Source organism: Bactrocera tryoni, chromosome 4 (genome assembly GCF_016617805.1).
Source record: "Bactrocera tryoni isolate S06 chromosome 4, CSIRO_BtryS06_freeze2, whole genome shotgun sequence".
Classification (NCBI taxonomy): Eukaryota; Metazoa; Arthropoda; class Insecta; order Diptera; family Tephritidae; genus Bactrocera; species Bactrocera tryoni.
This window is the reverse complement of record NC_052502.1, coordinates 27,614,647-27,628,947: the sequence shown is the minus strand read 5'-3', so window position 1 is coordinate 27,628,947 and position 14,301 is coordinate 27,614,647. Positions and strand designations below refer to the sequence as shown.

General features: G+C 34.0%; 5 protein-coding genes across 7 annotated transcripts; 2 read left to right on the top strand and 3 right to left on the bottom strand.

Moving 5' to 3' along the window:
* Positions 1-89: 89 nt before the first annotated feature.
* LOC120774744 lies at positions 90-2,876 on the bottom strand. Its single transcript, XM_040104500.1, has 4 exons — positions 2,190-2,876; positions 1,822-2,108; positions 1,386-1,608; positions 90-1,278 (listed from the first exon to the last, which is right to left on the bottom strand). The coding sequence occupies exons 1-4, from the start codon at positions 2,790-2,792 to the stop codon at positions 1,069-1,071; spliced, it is 1,323 nt and encodes a 440-aa protein (XP_039960434.1). The 5' UTR covers positions 2,793-2,876; the 3' UTR covers positions 90-1,068.
* Positions 2,877-3,084: 208 nt separating this feature from the next.
* On the bottom strand, positions 3,085-5,361 carry LOC120775597 (WW domain-binding protein 11). The gene is made up of 6 exons (XM_040105836.1): positions 5,179-5,361; positions 4,981-5,106; positions 4,825-4,922; positions 4,479-4,763; positions 3,544-4,418; positions 3,085-3,477 (listed from the first exon to the last, which is right to left on the bottom strand). The coding sequence occupies exons 1-6, from the start codon at positions 5,240-5,242 to the stop codon at positions 3,288-3,290; spliced, it is 1,638 nt and encodes a 545-aa protein (XP_039961770.1). The 5' UTR covers positions 5,243-5,361; the 3' UTR covers positions 3,085-3,287.
* A 179-nt stretch (positions 5,362-5,540) lies between these two features.
* Positions 5,541-10,273, top strand: LOC120774461 (acidic repeat-containing protein). 2 transcript variants are annotated; one of them, XM_040104117.1, is made up of 11 exons: positions 5,541-5,696; positions 5,774-7,198; positions 7,268-7,849; positions 7,927-8,122; positions 8,159-8,526; positions 8,606-8,947; positions 9,014-9,124; positions 9,177-9,369; positions 9,496-9,645; positions 9,840-9,947; positions 10,004-10,273. In XM_040104117.1, the coding sequence occupies exons 1-11, from the start codon at positions 5,624-5,626 to the stop codon at positions 10,251-10,253; spliced, it is 3,798 nt and encodes a 1,265-aa protein (XP_039960051.1). In that variant the 5' UTR covers positions 5,541-5,623; the 3' UTR covers positions 10,254-10,273. The 2 variants fall into 2 exon arrangements, with proteins under 2 accessions (XP_039960051.1, XP_039960050.1); XM_040104116.1 differs by having other exon boundaries at positions 5,542-5,696; positions 7,927-8,526.
* Positions 10,264-11,655, bottom strand: LOC120774462. The gene is made up of 2 exons (XM_040104118.1): positions 11,295-11,655; positions 10,264-11,220 (listed from the first exon to the last, which is right to left on the bottom strand). The coding sequence occupies exons 1-2, from the start codon at positions 11,586-11,588 to the stop codon at positions 10,417-10,419; spliced, it is 1,098 nt and encodes a 365-aa protein (XP_039960052.1). The 5' UTR covers positions 11,589-11,655; the 3' UTR covers positions 10,264-10,416.
* A 75-nt stretch (positions 11,656-11,730) lies between these two features.
* Positions 11,731-14,202, top strand: LOC120773950 (protein RFT1 homolog). 2 transcript variants are annotated; one of them, XM_040103175.1, is made up of 7 exons: positions 11,731-11,910; positions 12,004-12,218; positions 12,279-12,720; positions 12,794-13,057; positions 13,126-13,508; positions 13,565-13,685; positions 13,748-14,202. In XM_040103175.1, the coding sequence occupies exons 1-7, from the start codon at positions 11,851-11,853 to the stop codon at positions 13,877-13,879; spliced, it is 1,617 nt and encodes a 538-aa protein (XP_039959109.1). In that variant the 5' UTR covers positions 11,731-11,850; the 3' UTR covers positions 13,880-14,202. The 2 variants fall into 2 exon arrangements, with proteins under 2 accessions (XP_039959109.1, XP_039959110.1); XM_040103176.1 differs by having other exon boundaries at positions 11,732-11,910; positions 11,978-12,218.
* The last annotated feature ends 99 nt before the right edge of the window (positions 14,203-14,301 follow it).

Genomic DNA, 14,301 nt, shown 5'->3' with positions numbered 1-14,301 from the left:
CTTTTTTAGTCTCAGAAAATTATTTATTATATATATATTTAATTGAAATTTTGCTAAATAGATTTTAGCAGTACCAGTTTTAAATAAATAATCCTTATGAGTATGTCTTAAGAATACACGCTTATTGAACTTACTGCATGAACTCGATATATCAAATGCCGCTTTACTACCCAAGTTACAGAGTATTCAATGACAATTCAGGTCTTAAAAATATACATACAAATATATGCTCATGGCAAACAAATTATTTCAAAATGAAATATAAATGTATATATTCAAATATCAAATAACAAATAATAATTACATACAATGTACATAAATTAAGGATAAACAAATTATAGAGCATTTAATGGCCGTGATGGTTAATTTAAGTACTTAACTTTTTGTTTTTTCGTTACTTGAGTAACGAGATTTATAATAGTTATAATTATTCCTAAAAGTTTTAAGTACAATATGTAGAAATTAATTTCCATAGATCAAGTAAACAGTTAATTTAAAATAAGTTCACCAAAAGTTTAAATATTGAATTTAATATTTCAAAGTTATCACAGAAATTTAAAGAATTTCTCACAAAAAAAAAAACTTAAAATTAATGACGTAAATATAAGTACAAATGGCATATATAATATCCATATTTAAACAAATATGAACAGAAGGAACAAAAAAATTTAATTTTATAACAAGTTAATTTGGCTTACTACATCAAATTTTTTAAAATAAAAGTATTGTGATAATTTTCAAATATACTTTTCTTAAACCGAATGTAGTTTAGGTCGTAAATCTACATAAAACAAAATAACTAAGTAAATGGGTCGCTTATCTTCATGAGATCCGTGCATTTTTGGCATTTCGTTTAATCGATTTATCAAATCACCGATATATCGTTAAGCCCAACATTTCCTCTTATCCAATGGTATTCCTGATTTGTATTTTCGTGTGAATTTGTGTGTTCACGTGTATATGTGTATAAGCAATTGTGCTATTTAAGCAATTTTTATTTGTGTAAGCATGGGCGTGGACGTAGATAGATAGTGTTGTGGCAAATTATCCACTTCTGCTTTGGGAGGCTCAATTTTTTCTGTGTCTAAGGTTCCGTGATGATGAACCCGTAAAAGTTGAGGAAGAGGAAAATCCCTTGAGTGAGCGCATAGCCATGGCACGGTTGAAATGCCGTTGTGTTTTAGGCTCATAATCATTTTGAGTGTGGCCGCTATTTAAACCATTATATTTATCACTGTTGTTAGATGATGTTATAATTACAATAAAAACAGCAACGACCTGTAAAATTATGTAAAATATAGGTTTTTGACATCTACATGGTGACTTAATTGTAGAAATATCTTATTTATTAGCCTGTAAGCAAATATCTTGAATATCTCACTTACCAAGGCAACGATTATGACAACTGTGTACACATGCAATGTTGATGAGGGATTATTCTCCACATCCCGCAGGGCCTTCAATATGGGTTCGTGCTGAGGATAGAGTTCAAGTGCATGTCGCAAATGCAAAATTGATTCTTGAAAATGTCCATAAGCTTTAAAAATTTCTCCAAGTGTGAAATATTGCTGCCAAGCAGACCTTCCAGGTGGTTGCATTTCCAAAGACCTGTACGATTTTAATGAACAAAATATATTAATTTCCGTCTTTACTGGACGTATTTAAATTTTATCTAGTCTAATAAGACGTAAAAGATTGGGTGTGTTAATATTAATATTCTTAATTTGGTGAAAAAAAAATATAAATAAAATTTAAGTTGGTTGATCTTTTTGCTAACCGACATTTGTTTGTTGAACAATTAGCACAAAATTTTGCCCCTACCTTCTTGTCAAGTGTATAGCATCGTCAAGATATTGAAGATTGTATAGCACGCGCGCCAAATTCAAGAGAACTTCGGCATTTGTTGGAGACATTGCTAGAGCTCGTCTAAAGCATTCAATCGCTTGACGCGCGTCCCCCACAATACGCCAGTAGTTTCCAATTTGATTATACAGTTGCACGGATCTAGGCTTTTCACGCTTTGTTCTTTTGAGACGCCGTTCCAAAGCTGATATATCGAAATTTTTGAAAGAGTTCTCATCTTTAATTTTCAGAAAAAGGTAAGCAACCTAATTTAAAGATTGGCAAAACACATAGAACAATTTTAATTAACATATGTATGTGTGAGTGATAAACACAATATAAGTTACCTCTGGCTCTGGTATCTTGGGATGATTGAATCTTTGTCCCACTCCAATAAGATAATCGTAGTATGTAAAATTCACTGGTTTACAATCCAAAGATTCATCAGCCACCAAGGCAGTATCAACATTAGCTACAGTTGGTGTACCGGAACTACCCGTAATGGACGAAGATTTTTTGTTTTCTACTTCAGTGCCGTTAGATTCTTGTTTTTCAGCATCACTTTCATTGCACCGTTTTGATAATGTTGCCAAAGTGTCTATAGAATTTTCAGGTGATTCGCGTACCCACCCGTATCCTGCATTGTCTCCCTCACTGCGATCCGCATCTGTGATACTTGATCTAGCACCTGTACTTGCGCCCAGTGCCAAAGTAGACGCAATGATATAAAATACTTCGTCTTGTGCGTAGACATCAGCATTAGCGTCAAACAATGGTATGCTAAACTCTTCAAGCATTGTGTTATCTGCCTTTCCTCGAGTATCGGAAATGTGTCCAGTTATTTTGCCACTATCTGTATTTAACTTCCATAAAGTGGACGTGCGTGAGCTCGTCATTTCAAATTGCCAACAAAGAGCCACGATTGTCAGATAGACAACCATCCGCATCATATCCTTATTTTTACACTGAAGGTTCTCGCCAAAAAAATTTAATTCTAGCAAATACCAATAAAGATGAAACTAAATTTCCATAAATATAATCCCAAATGTCAATTTTCCTTTTAAACTCACCACGGATGTGATTATGAAAACAAAAATAAAAGTGGGGGAAAAATTAAAATATGAATGGCCCATATAATAAAAAAAATTATATATGTATGATGTATTGAATGGAGAATGTTTATTATAATGGTGATCTTTATAACAATTTTTGTTTTGTTAAAATACGTAAAGGAAACAGAAATTTTTATTTATTAGGCTTATGTTGAACGTTTGGCAGCTCTCTTGCAGTGGTGAAATTGTCACATTTAGAGATGCCACTCTCATTGTACTAAACTGTTTTATTTCAAGGATTCAACGGACGAAATAAACACATATCACATAAAATCAATTAAAATTTATATTATTTATATATACTACACACGTTATGTAGGAATATTTTGATAATTATAACAGTCCTTGCATTTCATTCATGAATTGCATATAGGCATCGTCCTTTGTGGCCGCCTTATTTGCTTCTGCAGTTTGAATGCTTGGTTCTTGAATCATCTTGGTTCGCGTACCAGGTTTTCGTGTTTCCTCCCTCTTTATACGTAAAGTCGATGGAACGAAACGAGTAACATCAGCACTCAAATTTCTAAAAATAAAATATTTTAAGCACACATTTACGCAACACTTATAAAATAAATATATGATAATTTACCTAATCTGTGGTTTGGCTGTTATAGTAGTTACACCTTTACTTTGATCTTTATGCAATTGCTGTTGATTTTTATGGTGGTGAGCCATTCGAGGTGGCATACCAGGAGGAGGTCCAGGAGGCATGCGTATACCCATTCTTGGTGGCATACCACCCATACCATGTAGCCGTGGACCAGGTGGGGGACCTGGAGGCATACGTATACCAAAGTTATGCAGAGCTCCAGGTGGTCGTAATGGTGGAGGCCTCAATATCATCGATGGTGCCAAGCCGGCTACAGGAGGCATAGGTGGAGCGGGAACAGAGAGATGTGGACCGACATGCGGGGGCACAGGCGGCAAAGGAATTGTGACAGGAACAGCTGTAGATGCATGAATTGTAGCAGCAGAAACTTGTACATTTGCTGGACTACTTGTTTCCTTTCGCTTTCTTTTAGGAGATTGTATAGCATCTTCACTTACTTCCCCACTATCTGAACTGTCCGAACTGCGACTACTTGCAGGTGCACTATCGTCATCGTCAGAATTTTCAGATTTTTTAGGTTTCTCGTCTTCATCAGACGAAGACGCTTCATCGCCGCGCAAAGCAGCCTCTCGCTCCTTTTCTTTCTTTTTGTGTACATTTTCCATTTCCTTCATAAATTCATCAATATTTTGACCTGAGATAGCTAGCATCCGTTGCTGCAAAGAATTTGGCTTACTTAATGATTTCGACTTTGAAGCTTTTAATTTTGGATTATAATCTTTCACATCAACTTCATCATCTTCGGCATCTGTGTCTAAGTCATTCATTTGGAGAAGAATAGGTGGCGGTCCAGGCGGAACACCTAAGAGCTCTTTCTTTTTGACATCATTAGTTTTGTCAGCTGGTTTTGTGGTCTAGGTAACAATATAGATATTACTAACAATATTTCTGTTTAATTTTTAGAAATCACATACCGCTTCTTGATTTTTTTTTATAATACCAGGTGGCGCCCCAGGGGCAAAAGGTGGCAAGGATAATGATGTTGGTGGAGGTGGTAATCTGTTGGCGACATGGAACGTCAAAGCGCCCGTAGAACTAGCATTGGAACCCTGGGTTGAGGCTGGTAGAGGGATTTCGTCAATTTGTACACTCTGTGCATGCTTTACACTTTCATAATATTGTTGCTTTTTGAGTCGTTTCTTTTCATACTCCACTTCTTTCCGTTTTAATTCAGCCCAATGCTCGGGTTCATCATTGTGCTATAATTAAATGATGCATTTAATTTGCTTATATTTTATGCAAGAACTAATAATAACTTACATAAAGACGCATCACACGGTCAAAAGTCTCCTTCAACTTCTTCCTCTTATCCCGAAGAACCTTTTCATTTAACGGTGACGGTTGCAATACATTATACTCTATAATATAACGGTACCTTTTTTAAGCACTAGAAAAAAGTACGTATAGATTACAAACCCATTTCATCAATTTTTTCCATTTCTTCCAATATTTGCCCCGGGTCTTTATTTTTTAGGACAGCTGCCCGGACCATTTGTCGCTGTCGTTTATTTTTCTTCAGCTCTTTTTTACGCGCTTCCTTTCCTGAAAACAATTAGAAGCATGCACAAAGGTAGCATAGAGACTTGATGTAAACTTGTATGAAAATATACATACTTGCTTGATCCGTAGGATTCATATATTTCCCACTTTTAGTGGTATTAATAGAACGCCGTCCCATTGTTCCTATTTAAATTTCTATTTTAAATGTATAAATGTTAATTTTTCTAGACAATAAATCTAAAAGCTTTTTATACACCGGATTACTTTGCTAAGCAAAGTTTGCTGTCAAACGAAATGAAAATATTGACTCGATATTGATATCGATGTATTGTGCTGTATGTGCTGCCACATCGTCCAAAATTATTGCAAATGGTTTGAAAAATATTGAAAAGTCAGTATAATTTTCATATTTCTTCATTCTTGATATCGATAAATTATTAAAGAAAGCACCCCTGCTTAAGAAGAAGCAAGAAATGGTTTTCATCAACGCTTTGTATTTGAATTTGTTTCGTGTAGTGTGATTATATTCGACGTTAATACCTGCTATTTTGATAACAAAATGGACGGGGAACAAAAATATAAACTAATAACCTGCGTTGATCCCACTAAAATCAATGTACCTATAAGAGATAGTACGTTTAGATTTAGATTTGTGAACTATACATATTTACAAAACACAAGTAACTGAACTGAATGTTTTCTTTTTTAGGATTTGCAAAGCTTACACTGTCAAATAAAAAGAAACAACACGACACATTAGAAACGTGTGAAGAATGCATCCCCGGTGATGTGGAGCCAATAAAACGCGTTAGTCGCAATCTATTAGAAATCATGGATGATGTAGCTCCAGGCAGTTCCCAAACTATCGCTGTACATAAAAGTGCTACATCTGCATCCACTTTGTCCAATTTAACAGAATTTTCTCCAATGGATGGGAAGAGTGAAAATCTTGACACTGAGAGCGGTTACTTACAGGGAAATATTGGAGCAGCTTCCACAATTTCTAATATTCCTCACTATGTTAATCCCCTGTTGCTTAGTGATAGCAATGGAAGTAAAGCAAATGAACATATTTCTTTAAATAATGATATATCAAGAGAGAATACCGAAGATATGCAGCCTTTACAAGTGAGTGACTATAATCACACTGCAGAGTATTTACGGGAATACGATATATCAACACTAACAAACGACGTTTCAAAAATGGCTGTGAGTGCGCAGCATTTAAACAATATTGAAAATGATGGACTTATTAAAGAAACTACATTATTGGTTTCTACAGAGAGTCAGCGAATGAGTTGTGACTTGGAACAACATAAACTGCAAATATGCAACATAAATTCCCGAGGTAAAAGCCAAGTTCCTGAAAATGCTGGAATGTCCCAATCTGGTTGTATATCATTGTTATCAACAGACGATAGTTGCAGTGCCATAACAATAAGTGATAGCACTGTTTCTGAATGTACGGATTTCAACTTTATGACATCTGATATACCTGAAAGTGGTCATTCTGCTGATGCCTTCATCCCAAATACATTTAGTAACGAAAAAGCAGATCGGATGGAGGCATTTTTACGAGATGTTTCGCAACAGCGCAGAGAATTGGAAGCAAATCACAAAATTATGGAAGATAATTTTAACTCTTTAAGATATATTGCTGCAGTTACTCCTGAAAAGAATATTGTAACAAATAATGCCTACCAAATTCATGGTGATTTGGCGTATGCGGCCACAGAATCCATGACTTCCATTGCAAGTGACCTGCTAGATAGAGATGAGTGTGTCAGAATTTCGAAAACAATTGTTCAGACAGACTCACTTTTGAAAAATGATACTTTATCAATGAGCAAAATAAAGACAGAAGAATTTTCAATTGGTGAAATTCATAGTGAATGCGAAAGAAGTGCTGAAGGAGACCCCCGACGTCTAGCTCATGAAGAAACTGAATTGAACTCACCTACATTCAAGGAGAGAAAAAACAATTCAATAGTATGTAGTGAAAAAAGTTCCATTTCGCATGTTAGTAACGTGGATTTGCCCGAAGATTCAGTTATTATATCTGAGACGTCCAGCGAAGATATGAATATTCCTTCAGTCAACATTAGCAATAGTAGCAGTGAATGTAGTCGAACAGGTAAGAACGTTGTTTGATATTCAAAAGTATATTTTAACATTATATTTTTTATTTTAATATAATTTTCAGAAGCTGAGCGGAACCAATCATCAGCACCGCAAATAAGTATCGGTAATATAAATATTTCTGCCAAGATTAATATAAAAATTTCAATTTCACAATTGGAAAGTTTGGAAGATGAAAGTGTCAATAACGATAGCAATAGTGAAGAAGAATGTAATAGAGTTAATGAAAATAGTAAAAATGTAACAACAACCGCTTTGGCATCTAAAGATCAAGTATTTGAGACGTCGTGCAATGAGAAAAAGCAACATAAAAGTAACACAAACCCATCCGAATCTATTGAAAATAGTAATAATAAGGAAGAAAATTCTGATGAGGATGAACCGGATGTGAATTTTCTAACTCACGCTGAAAGACTTCTCACCCAAGTATACGGGAAAGCATGGAAAACACCGGAAGTAATACGCACTCTGAAACGTACCAGCCGCACTCCGAAAAAAATGGACTCTACACAATTACCACAATCATCTAATAAACAGTCTTCATTTAAGGAAACAAAATCAGAATCGCATAATTTGGTCAACACCACTGGCAGAAGCAAGATGAATCAAAGTGTGGTAGAAAGCGCCCTCGATGATTTTTCTATTTGTACGTCATAACTTAATTATTAACAAAAGTGTAAAAAATGTGAATTTTGCTAAATTATTATTATATTTATTTTAAAGTTCGTCGCGATATTGTTCAAACAAATTTGGACTCTACTCGCTATATGACCCCTAATTTACATAAGGACCAAGTTATATCCGCTGCTCAAGATAATAACTTTAACAGCGAACCGCGTTTTAATAGGCAGCGAAAAGAACATCGGGAACAAGACTTTAAATTACCAAGAACCGAAGTAAAAAGAAAATGTCCAACAAAGCGACAACAGAATATTGTGGCAGCAGCTGAACGTTGGCGTCAATTGGTCGATGTAGATAGCGGTACGTCAGGGGACAATGCTTCTGATGACGAAACATTAGATAAGACGCCAACACACGATAATTCACCTAATGGTAATATGGAGAATAAATCTGATGAATGGAGCCCACCGTCTGATCAAAGCGATGACAGTGACTATAAAACCTCACAACCCAAAAAAGGCCCCAAAGAAAACGCTACAAAAAGACAAAGTAAGAAGTCAACTAAAACTAAAGATGCGGGTGACTCTACAATATCTCGTCGTGTGAAAGCGAAGAAAAAAGATGATATAATTTACTTAGATTTATCTAAAGATGAAGTAACCATACAAGAAGGTGAAACAAATTCTCCATTGGCAAATAATGGTAATATTTATAACTTATCATTATAATTATAAAAAATTACTTGAACATTTTTATTTTCTGTTAATATTTGCGGCACAAGATGCGAATTTTAATACCCATTTGGAAAATATTTTGCGGACTTGCAAAGCGACCGACAGGGCAAAAATACCAGCTACCCCAACCACTGGTGGAAAATCAAAACGAAAGTTATTCACTGCAAATTTTGGAGAAGAAGATGTAGACTTAACCATTGGCGAGGACGGGGTGCAACCTCGAACTCCTGTTAGACGTGTTCCAACAACTGATGAGGAAAAACTTTCACACGATATGGAACGAGTAAATATAAGAGATGGTCTAGACAACTTTGAAATATTTAATAAACATTTGGAAGCAATAAAACGCGGAAATCCTGTTTTCAATATGACTCCAGAAAAGTCAACTGGTAATTCTATAAATTTATAAAATATTTTATTTTATCTAAGATAAATACTTTTTTTTATGAATTTAGACTCTCCTAATCAAACGAAACCTTCAAAAATATTGAGGGAGAGAAATAAGATTTCAGAACAAATGTTCCCTACATTTAAAAACAAATACGGCTTTCTAAAATCCCTTGATGGTAAATATTTAAATTTTTTTGAATAAAAATATAATTTTACATCCATTTTTAGTATGTGTGGCCAAATCTCTTTGTGATCCAAAAGCACTATGTTACCGCGAGAATTATCGTACAAAGAAGGAAGAACTGGCAAATTTGCTCTACGAGCTCTATAATGAGAAATTATTTCAAAACAAATTAGAAGTGCCACTTCAATGGAACAAGAAACTGTGCAATACAGCTGGAAGGTGTTTAAATAAGAAAAAGTATGTAGTAACCTGATATATGATAGTACTTATTTAAATCATTGCTTTTTAATATTTTCTAGTTCATATATATATGTATATGTATATATATATTAATTTCATATATAATTTTTTTATCTATTCTAGAATGGGCACTCGAACAAGTGTTATAGAGTTGAGTGAAAAGGTTCTAACTAGTGCTGATCGTTTGCGTTGTACATTAATACATGAGTTGTGTCATGCTGCTACTTGGATATTTAATGGGGAAGGTGGTCATGGTAGTACTTGGAAGCAATGGTATTTATATAGTTTTTCATTTACTATTACTACATCGGCTAAATTTAAAAATCAACGGATATGAATTACAATTTAAATAATGTTACAAACATACAAACATATATCAATATATAGCTTGTTTTTCTATAATAGCAATATAAAAATAATTTTATAACCTTCTAGAAACGATGATAACATAGACATTTCTTTTTCAGGGCGTTGAGAGCTAACCAGGTTTTTCCAGAAATTCCGAAGATCGGTGTGTGCCATCAGTATGATATCGAATATAAATACACTTACAAATGCACCTTATGCGGCGCAAAGTATGTTATAATAAGATATTCCTTGTTGATAATATAAGCAAAACTTTTTCTCACAGATCGCACGCTCACTCAAAATCGAAGAAAGTTGAAAATATAAGGTGTTCTTTTTGTCATGGTGCCATTGAGATATTTTTAAATAAAAAGGATAAAGATGGCAATATTTTGCCCACACCAGTTCGCGAGCCAACGGGTTTTGCAAAGTTTGTCAAGGACAATTACAAACTATATAAACGCCCCGATCTCAAACATGCTGATGTTATGAAGAAATTAAGTACTGAATTCGCCTCTTTAAAGATACCAGAGTAAAAAAATGAAGTTGTTGGAAAGTTTTAATAAGAATAACTGAAGTTTATTCCTGCATAAAATTTGTATTTTACATGTATTTATGTTATTATTATATTTGTTAACTATAACTGAAAAAAACATATTTTTATGTCTTTTAGTGATTTTTAAAATTATAAATACACTTTCAACAGCACTTTTTGCATAATCTTTGCGTTATTTGCTCATCGCTATTAACATCTGTAAGCAGAACTTCACAAGTTTCAGACAAATTTGCTCCAAGGCATATTTGCATTGCCTCCAACTCTGCAAGCATATCTGATATACGCTCTGGAGTTAAAATATCAACTGGCCAATGCTCTTCGCGGATCAACCTGCTCACTAAATACATTTTTAGGTCGCCTGAATCATCCACGATCAACATTTTTTGTATATTTAATTGTTCTTCATCTACACATACGAACATTATCCGTTTTTGGTGTGGAGAGCGATGAACTCCCCACAACGTTGTAGGCAAAACTACCTCAAAAACACTATCAAAGAGGTTGTCAAAGTAATCCACCTCTGTTATTGGATTGGAACAGTTGACAAGGTTTTCGGTTTTATTGTCAGTTAAACTGCTTTCGCTATTTTCTTTATCTTGTAGAATAATAATTCCATCAGCTCTATCCAGATTTTGGTTACACTCATTAGATATGTCCTCAAAACTTTGCGATTCAAATTGCTCAGCGTCCTCGTCTAGAAATTCAGGGGTTCTGTGCAAAATATCTGCAACGGCTGTAAGAACCTTGGATTCATGATGAACTTTTATAATTTCAACACTGCGCACACATGCCTTTTCACGATTCTCTTCAGGTACGGCATCTTGGTTACCTGCTAAGTTTAATTGTGCAATGGATTTTTTATTTAACGCGTCAGTATCTTTAGATTGCTTTAATACATGTGATTTATGATTATTTATTGATTTGGTTTCTCGATCGTTGTTTTCAATCTGAAATTAATTATATATATACTTATCATCAATTTAAATTAGTTTATGGCATGAAAATTTTTATTTATACTGACAAATTTGTTGAATTCGAGGTTTCTTGTTGGCACCACATTTGGTTTCAGCCTTGGTCTCTCCCTCTCTATTAAAAACACTTCCCCACCAATAGTGTGGCTGAATGACTTTAAAATATCCTCTGGTTTAAAATGGTATTGGCACACTCGCCAAGAGCTTTTAACAGGACGCGCTAAACTGGGTATCGCCTCAAGCCATTTTTGCACCAATTCCTTTTTTTTGGGAAAGCTAAATACAAATCGTTTATTTTGGCTTTTGTTGAATTTTTCACAACCCGGTACTGAACAATAAACCATTTTTATGTTCTATAGAGCTAAATTTTTATTTGACTCCTCACAACTTAATAAATGTAAACAAACCGAGAATCTTCTTCTTCGCTTCAGTTTCCACACCAATATATTGTGAATGTTTTACTAAGATCAGCTGTTCAAAGCATTGACGTGTTTTTGCACTGAAACTTGTTTATGCGTCCAGAAATTGTTTTTCTTATTCCCGGTGTCCAATATAATGAAAAATTTATTATATTATAATAAATTAAGTTAGAACAACTGAAAGAAAATGGAACGTAATGTGCTTCATAGCAGCATACTTAGTGGGGCTTTCAGTATTATTTTCCAGGTATGTTAGTTTATCTATATTTAAACCAGCTATAATCAAATAATTGGTGTCAACAACGGCTGATAAGCCTTTTCTGTTTTTGCCCGTCCGAAGGTTCTATGTCGCATTCTTACTTTTGCTATTAATGCTTATATTGTACGTAATGTTGGACGTGATGTGTTGGGCATTATGAACGTACGTTTGCTTCTGTTGGAAAGTACTTTACTGTTTTTATCCAGAGAAGCTTTTAACCGAGCAGGACTTAGTGCCACTACTCAGCAACGTAACAAATGCTCATGGGCGCAGTTAATAAATCAAATGTGGCTCACGTGAGTTAATTTGATAATATTTAATGATGAAATTGTAGTAGTTAAAATAATTATACTTAGAGCACCGACATGTATAGTTATATCCATTCCTTGCGTATACATTTGGTTGCATCTGTTGTCACCCGTTGAGGAGCAATACAATGTGCAATACCAATTTGGTTGCTATGCAATGGCTTTGTCATGTATTGTTGAATTATGTGCCGAAGCCCCTAGTTTTGTGACACAAGTCTTTTGTTTTGTACGAGTACGAATTGTCTTGAATACTCTACATATATTGGTACGTTCAGCTGTTTTTCTCTGGATTGTGATAAATGACAAAAGCGTCGCAATTAATGCTTTTGCTATAGCTCAGCTAATGAGCACTGCAACAATAATATTTGGAAACTACGGCTTCTTTTATTTCTATATTCGACGACTCAATCAACATAAAGGACAAAGTGATATGAAAGATTTTCCCTTTACAAAATTAAGCGAGTTTTTCCCTGGAGTGATGAAGAATGAAGTAAGTTTGATGACATATTAATAACCGCTAACATAGTTTTTTATAGAAATATATATTATTAAAATTGTCCTAGGATAAATTCTTCAACTCAGAACTGCAAATTCTTACCTTAAGCTTTGTTAAGCAGGGCGTACTAAAGCAAATCTTAACTGAAGGTGAAAAATATGTTATGTCTGTAAGCCCAGTACTGAATTTTAGTGAACAAGCTACATATGATGTGGTAAATAATTTGGGAAGCTTGGCGGCACGTTTTATTTTTAGACCTATTGAAGAAAGTAGCTATTTTTTTTTTACTCAAACTATTGCTCGTGACGTCGATTTGTTTAAACAAAAACGGGTAAGATTGTATATACATTTTTTTTAGTTTGTCGGCAAGATTGTACTTTTTGTTTAATCCTTTTGCAGGAAAGCGTTGTGCAAGCAGCAAACGTTTTACATAATTTATCGTTAGCGGTTACATCGATTGGACTATTAGCCTTAACATTTGGTCAAAGCTATTCTCATACATTACTTCTACTCTATGGCGGTGCAGATTTTGTTGCCGGCGGACTTCCAGAAAAATTGTTACAGTGGCATTGTTTAGCTATATATTTCTTAGCTATAAACGGCATAACAGAGGGTTACATGTTTGCAACGAATACAAGCAGAGATATCGACAATTATAATTACTTAATGGCTATATTCTCCGTTAGTTTTCTAATACTATCTTACATTTTGACAAGCTTCTTAGGTCCGGTTGGATTTATATTCGCCAATTGCGTAAACATGTTTTGTAGAATATGCTACAGGTTTGCATAAGAAAAATACGTTTATTTAAAAATAAATAATTTTCATATCTTTCTAGCACCCACTTTATATATCGACAATATCAGCCAACAGATTTAATGCCGCTGAAAGGCTTGTTGCCTGGTAAATGGTTTATCTTCACGCTTTTAATATCTGGTTTGTTTTGCAAATACGTATCGGTGAGTTCATGAAAACACTTATAATGAATCATTTATTTATTAATATTGCTATAACTTTTTAGTCATCATCAATTCTAGTTCATCTATTGTATGGATTTTTAAGTGTTTTTTGTTGTTTGCTCATTTGGACTATGGAAAACCTTGAGCTGGTTAAATTAGGATGGCGATATGGGCAACGAATTAAAAATGATTGAAAAAGCGCATAATTTACACTAATCAACTTAGCACAATATTTCCATAAATAAATTATTAAAATTAAAAGGAACGGAATATATATCCATTCATTTGAAAAGCAGAAGAAATGGATACTCCTATGAAATCTTTTAATGGGACTTCAAAGTATCTGAATGTAATAAGTAATTTAAAAGAAAATGGCGCGAGACTAGTGAGTATCGTGAGCTTGAAACCTGTTCGAGATTAGTAAAATGAAAGGAAAATTAATCACTTGACCATTTTTTATTGTAGAAAATCAAAAGTGAGTTTGTTATCAGTAAATTACGAAATCATATCACAATGACTAAAGTGTTTGAAGATAAATTAATGTTTTATACATATATTTAACCGACCGTTGAAATATATATACATATATAGGTTATAATATGTACATATGTATTAT

What these genes read in the sequence shown, in the direction of transcription:
- LOC120773950 (XM_040103175.1), top strand. Translation starts at nt 11,851, where the DNA reads ATGGAACGTAATGTGCTTCATAGCAGCATACTTAGTGGGGCTTTCAGT. An exon ending in CTTTCAGTATTATTTTCCAG is followed by an intron (nt 11,911 to 12,003) that starts GTATGTTAGTTT and finishes GCCCGTCCGAAG; the next exon opens with GTTCTATGTCGCATTCTTAC. An exon ending in TTTTGTAGAATATGCTACAG is followed by an intron (nt 13,509 to 13,564) that starts GTTTGCATAAGA and finishes ATATCTTTCTAG; the next exon opens with CACCCACTTTATATATCGAC.
- LOC120774461 (XM_040104116.1), top strand. Translation starts at nt 5,624, where the DNA reads ATGGACGGGGAACAAAAATATAAACTAATAACCTGCGTTGATCCCACT. An exon ending in CCTCGATGATTTTTCTATTT is followed by an intron (nt 7,850 to 7,926) that starts GTACGTCATAAC and finishes TTTATTTTAAAG; the next exon opens with TTCGTCGCGATATTGTTCAA. An exon ending in TGCACCTTATGCGGCGCAAA is followed by an intron (nt 9,948 to 10,003) that starts GTATGTTATAAT and finishes TTTTTCTCACAG; the next exon opens with ATCGCACGCTCACTCAAAAT.
- LOC120775597 (XM_040105836.1), bottom strand. Translation starts at nt 5,242, where the DNA reads ATGGGACGGCGTTCTATTAATACCACTAAAAGTGGGAAATATATGAAT. An exon ending in GGAAAAAATTGATGAAATGG is followed by an intron (nt 4,923 to 4,980) that starts GTTTGTAATCTA and finishes GTTATATTATAG; the next exon opens with AGTATAATGTATTGCAACCG. An exon ending in ACCGTGTGATGCGTCTTTAT is followed by an intron (nt 4,764 to 4,824) that starts GTAAGTTATTAT and finishes ATTTAATTATAG; the next exon opens with CACAATGATGAACCCGAGCA.
- LOC120774462 (XM_040104118.1), bottom strand. Translation starts at nt 11,588, where the DNA reads ATGGTTTATTGTTCAGTACCGGGTTGTGAAAAATTCAACAAAAGCCAA. An exon ending in ACCTCGAATTCAACAAATTT is followed by an intron (nt 11,221 to 11,294) that starts GTCAGTATAAAT and finishes AATTAATTTCAG; the next exon opens with ATTGAAAACAACGATCGAGA.
- LOC120774744 (XM_040104500.1), bottom strand. Translation starts at nt 2,792, where the DNA reads ATGATGCGGATGGTTGTCTATCTGACAATCGTGGCTCTTTGTTGGCAA. An exon ending in CCAAGATACCAGAGCCAGAG is followed by an intron (nt 2,109 to 2,189) that starts GTAACTTATATT and finishes TCTTTAAATTAG; the next exon opens with GTTGCTTACCTTTTTCTGAA. An exon ending in GCTATACACTTGACAAGAAG is followed by an intron (nt 1,609 to 1,821) that starts GTAGGGGCAAAA and finishes AAAATCGTACAG; the next exon opens with GTCTTTGGAAATGCAACCAC.